The sequence below is a fragment of the Myotis davidii genome, unplaced genomic scaffold, assembly GCF_000327345.1.
Source record: "Myotis davidii unplaced genomic scaffold, ASM32734v1 scaffold1065, whole genome shotgun sequence".
NCBI classification, from domain to species: Eukaryota; Metazoa; Chordata; class Mammalia; order Chiroptera; family Vespertilionidae; genus Myotis; species Myotis davidii.
Window position 1 is genome coordinate 170941 of NW_006297281.1, and position 5613 is coordinate 176553.

Below are 5613 nucleotides of genomic sequence, written 5' to 3' on the forward strand. Positions count from 1 at the left end.
ATCAAGGAAAAAGAGGAGGCACAGATAATTAACATCAGGGCTGAGAAAGAGAACTTTATTACAGACAGGGCGGATGCTAAAACAGTAAGAAGTTACTATTCATAACTACATGCCAATAACTTTGAAAATTTGGGAAAAGGCAAATTCCTAGCAAAAATGTAAATTCATAAAACAGATTCAAGATGTAAAAACCTGAATAGTGCCGGTCACCGTTAAAGAACTTATATTAAAAAGTCTCGCCCTGGCCGGTTTGGCTCAGTGGATAGAGTGTTGGCCTGGGGACTGAAAGGTCCCAGGTTCGATTCCGGTCAAGGGCATGTACCTTGGTTGCGGGCACATACCCAGTGGGGAGTGTGCAGAAGGCAGCTAATCGATGTTTCTCTCTCATCGATGTTTCTGGCTCTCTATCCCTCTCCCTTCCTCTCTGTAAAAAATCAATAAAATATATTTAAAAAAAAAAAAAGTCTCGCAGGTGAATAAATATAGCACAAACAGGGCCCGCGTGGATGGCTGCCGAACCATGCCAGGCAAACCCAAGTGCCCAGCCGCGCGTCTGGGTCTGTGCGGCCCCTCGCCCCCACCCACTAACCGGCAGCGGCATCTTTTTCTTGTTTCATTTATTGTCCTTGTTGGAAGTATTACAGATGTCCCCTTCCCCCCACATTGAGCCCCACCACCCTACCCCTGCCCCTCCCCGCCCCGGCCTACCACTGCACTATTTTATGTTTATTTAATTTTTTTCTTTATTAAGGTATTACACATGTGTCCTTATCCCCCTTATTGCTCCCCCCACCCCCCACTCATGTCCTCACCCCCCTGGTGTCTGTGTCCATTGGTTAGGCTTATATGCATGTATACAAGTCCTTTGGTTGATCTCTCCCCCTTTACCCCCACCGTCTCCTACCTTCCCTCTGAGGTTTGACGTCTGATCGAGGCCTCTTTATCTCTGGATCTGTTTTTGTTCATCAATTTATGTTATTCATTATATTCCATAAATGAGTGAGATCATGTGATATTTATCTTTCTCCAACTGACTTATTTCACTTAGCATAACGCTCTCCAGTTCCATCCATGCTGTTGCAAATGGTAAAAGTTCCTTCTTTTTTATAGCAGCATAGTATTCCATTGTGTTCCTTTTTCTTCACTTCCTTGCCAGCACTTGTCATTTGTTGATTTTTTGATGATGGCCATTCTCACAGGTGTGAGATGGCACCTCATTGTTGTGTTGATTTGCATCTCTCAGATGATTAGTGACTTTGAGCATGTTTTCATATGTCTCTTGGCATTCTGAATGTCTTCTTTTGAAAGGTGTCTATTTAGGTCCTTTGCCCCTTTTTTGATTGGATTGTTTATCTTTCTTCTGTTAAGTTGTATGAGTTCCCTGTAAATGTTGGAGATTAAACCTTTATCGGTGATAACATTGGCAAATATGTTCTCCCATGCAGTGGGCTTTCTTCTTGTTTTGTTGATGGTTTCTTTTGCTGTGCAGAAACTTTTTATTTTGATGTAGTCCCATTTGTTTATTTTCTCCTTAGTCTCCATTGTCCTAGGAGCTGTATCGATGAAGATATCGCTTCGGCATATGTCTGAGATTTTGCTGCCCATGGATTCCTCTAATATTAAACATAAGACAGGAAACCACCGCACTATTTTAAACACATAATTCCTATGCTGACAGTTACGTTTAGAGTTAAACGTTCCTCACTGCACTTTATAATGTATTTTGCTATGTGTACTTAGGAACTAGACAATGACTAAACTGTTTTTCTCTTTGACCTTCACTACTGTCGACTCAAAACAGTTTGGTCCGTTTTTGTGTCATTTGAGAACACTGTAAACATCCCAGAGCGGCAGCGGCGTCTTTGACTGTGAAGGACCGCGAGGCCGCATGTTTGCTCAGACCTGCAGGGATGTGTACCTATTTGTTAACTAGGCAAAGGCCAGATGGTGACCTGGTAAATGCAGAAAACTGTTAAAAGCCTTTCCAAATAATAGACTCTCTTTGAGAGCCACCAATTAGCAACATAATTGTTTTGTGATTATAAAGGTAAGAAAACTTTCATTCGGTGGTAAGACATGGCTGAACAACTAAATCCCCTCTGGGCAGCGATTAGCTCCACCTAAGGTACTGCAGGGGCTCCTACCAGACTAATCCTTAATAATTCTCCACATTAGGGCAATATCGGGCACGTGTCCTAAGGGAGCGTTAACATAAAAGTTAACAATTCCACTTGTTTGTTAAGGAGCTCAGCTTCCAGAATTACGTACGCATAAACTCAGCAATCATTGGAGTAGATTTGGGGGATATATCAGACGGCACCCTGCTTATCCGCAGTGTTGCATCCTCCCGTTGGTAGTCCTCCTACAGATTCGGGAGGAAAGCAGGGAGCTCTGCTTAGCTACTAATGCGCCATCACAGGCCCGGGTGTGATGGGATTTGTGGGCGAGAAGGCAGGAGACATCGCGTTTGCAAGGCTGTGAATTCTGTCTGCCTGTGAGCATGGCGGTCGGTCGGGCTCTGCGCGGCCATGATTTTTCCCACAGGAAGCTGTTAGGTCATCCCGGCTTTGGGGCTCCCGCCAGCACCTCTTGCCCATGAGGCTGGCCCTCCTCTGAGTGTCATGGTGCTCATGTCCACACTAACTGAAGCACTTAGGGTTATTTTTTGGGGGGAAACTGGGGTTCTGACATGGTCTTTTCCTCATCAGGACTTTTTGCTTTTGTCCCTGTGTATGACAGAGATTAAAACTTGATTTCCGGTGAGAGGAAAGTTGCTCGTGCCTCGATGCTGTGATCACGCTCCAGCACTTGGCTCTTTTGTTAAATGCCCCAAAATAGGCAGAAACCAAGCTCTGTTTGCTGGTGTCCAGAAACGGGGTGCCAGGTGCCTCACGTCCTGCTGTGTGGTGAACGGGCTGTTGAGGAGCGAAGAATTGGGTGCATGGACAGCAGTCTTGCTTTCTCCCCTTTCCTGTATGTCTCACACAGGCTCAATAAGCACTCATAGGCATTCCTTCCACACAGGAAAGAAAAAATCCAAGTTCAAAACGTTTAAGAAGCTCTTCGGGAAGAAGAAGAGAAAGGAATCGCCTTCCTCCGCAGGAGGCAGCGCCTGGAAGCAGAGTCAGGTGAAGAGTGAGGTCATTGCCATCGAGGCAGGGCCAGTGGGCTACGACTCGGAGGATGAGCTCGAGTAAGTTCCTTTCACGGCCTTCAGGATCCTGAATGCCCTGTGTCGTTGTCATGGTAACCTGCTGGGTTTCTGAGCCTGCTTTCTTCCTAGGTAGTTCCACAGCAGATTCTCCCACAGAAGTTGTGCTTTCTGTCTTTTCGTACACGGAGAAAGTTGGGGGGAATCCTCAGGTACCTGCTGTGTGCCAGGTGCTGCATATATTAAAATTCTGCGATAACTGGGACAGGAGGGGAGATGTACCATTTTATCAATGAGCAAACCACGCTTTAGCAAAATGTTGGAGAACTTGCCCGATATGCTACAGCTGAACGTGGCAGGATTGGGATATGAGCTGATTTAATTTGACCTAAAATTCTTTTGAGGACCTGGATGCTAAACCAGGTAGTACATCTCTTTAAGCTTGAACTTTGAGTCATCTAATAAGAAAGTTTTGAGAGAGCGAAACAGAGACAGGAGGGGAGATGTACCATTTTATCAATGAGCAAACCACGCTTTAGCAAAATGTTGGAGAACTTGCCCGATATGCTACAGCTGAACGTGGCAGGATTGATATGAGCTGATTTAATTTGACCTAGAATTCTTTTGAGGACCTGGATGCTAAACCAGGTAGTACATCTCTTTAAGCTTGAACTTTGAGTCATCTAATAAGAAAGTTTTGAGAGAGCGAAACAGAGACAAGAGAGAAGCAGGTCGGGGGGTGGGGGGATGCTTTTTGCTGTTTTATCTTAGAAAAATCATCCACAAATATTGTGAGGCAGAACAGACTCAATAGGTAGGACAATTTGGGGAAGTCTACTTATTTTCATAACTTGCATTTCACCAAAATATAATTGTAATATATATGCTCAGTTATTCCAGCAGCTATATCTGTGAGTAAAAAGTGGGGGAAAACACACAGATTTGTTGCCACACCAACTTTTATGTTTTCTTTTAAACAACATTGGCCCTTACCTTGAAGGTAAAACTCTTCAGAGGCATAATGACCCTCGGGGTCAGAGAACAGCCCACCCTGAGATGGGGTCGCTGTCAGCACCCAGGGATGTGTCCTGCCTTCCCTCCTTCTCACCAGCCTCCTCGCCAGGGTTTAACAGAGTGGAAATTACACTGACCACTTGGTGGCACCAAATGACTGAAGAGGAAAGGCTGGAGGCTTTTCCGGTTGGCTTTTTTGTTCGCTTCTTAGCATGCTTGCCACGCCCCGGCTTGGGGAGCAGCCTGGGAGTGTCCCCCTCTTTCCTCCCCCCCACCCCCCAGCCATGGAACAGCACCAGAGCAGGAGGGGCAAGCAGGGGTGAAATAACCTGTCCACTTGTCCATCTCCTCTGTCACTGGAGCCCATGGGAAGGTGGGGACTGCGCCCTTTTCACCTTTATATGCCCAGTACCTAGCAGGGTCCTCACTTACTCGTAATAGTTTGCTGGATTGATGCAAGGAAAGGAAGCCCGAGGGTGGGCTCTGTGAGGCTCTGGAAGTGCAGATAATGTTTTCAGAGAGCAGCGTGGAGGACAGGCAAGATCTTAAAGGCTTTTAGCCAATGCAAGCGTCGGCGTGTCTCCTGGCCCTGAGCAACCTCTCACCGTCACCTTGGCCAGAGGATTCCACCTGCCAAGACACACTGATGCTGGCAAAGTCCGTGGGGCCCTGTGGGTTTGAGAAGCTGATGCCCGTTTATTGTGTGGTTTTGCCTCTTAAGTCTCTTCATCTGTAGCAACCCTCAACCCCCTTGGTTTCAGGTCACTGACCTGCGGGAAGAGCAGGGCCGATGGCTCTGCAGAACATCCCACGTTCTGGCTTTGCTTCCTCTTGGCGTGACCGGACTCACTCCTGTAGTCTCTGGAGCTCTTGGGAAGTGTTAGGCAGAGCTAGATATGGATGAGATCGAGGCGGAACTGGGTACTTGCTGTCACTTCACAGGCACATGCTTTCTGGTTGTCCCATTGCCAGTGACTAAGACAGCAGTGGGTGCAGCGGGTTCTCAGTGCGAGTCCTCCACTCATCTTCACCGAATGGCCTTAACACCCACTGAGGGTCATGGCCTAGACCAGTGGTCAGCAAACTGCAGCTCACGAGCCACCTGCGGCTCTTTGGCCCCTTGAGTGTGGCTCTTCCTAAGCCTTAGGAGCACCCTAATTAAGTTAATAACAATGTACCTACCTGTATAGTTTAAGTTTAAAAAATTTGGCTCTCAAAAGAAATTTCAGTTGTTGTACTGTTGATATTTGGCTCTGTTGACTAATGAGTTTGCCGACCACTGGCCTAGACTCATCATTTCATTGCAAAATGGTGGTTTTTCTAATTGTGCCATTTATTCTGCATGAGCCAGCTGGAATCCTATCCAATAAAAGAGAAACATGGTAATTAGCGTACATCCGCTACCCTTTCCATTGGCTAATCAGCAAGATATGAAAATTAATTGCCAG

General features: G+C 46.4%; 1 protein-coding gene and 1 long non-coding RNA gene across 5 annotated transcripts in view; one reads left to right on the forward strand and one right to left on the reverse strand.

The window, feature by feature from the left end:
* Window positions 1-5613, forward strand: part of KIAA1211L (KIAA1211-like ortholog) — a 50955-nt gene that overhangs the window by 4448 nt on the left and 40894 nt on the right. For 2 of the 4 annotated variants that reach the window (XM_015570027.1, XM_015570028.1), the window contains exon 2: window positions 3025-3193. In XM_015570027.1, coding sequence (XP_015425513.1) covers window positions 3025-3193 — 169 coding nt within the window. Of the gene's footprint in view, window positions 1-3024; window positions 3194-4459; window positions 4539-5613 lie in introns of those variants that run through there. The other 2 variants (XM_015570030.1, XM_015570029.1) reach the window with 2 other exon arrangements.
* LOC107184547 overlaps window positions 5263-5613 on the reverse strand; it is a 16936-nt gene continuing 16585 nt past the window's right edge. The window contains exon 3 of the long non-coding RNA XR_001515405.1: window positions 5263-5273. This is a non-coding gene — a long non-coding RNA (uncharacterized LOC107184547). The remainder of the gene's footprint in view (window positions 5274-5613) is intronic.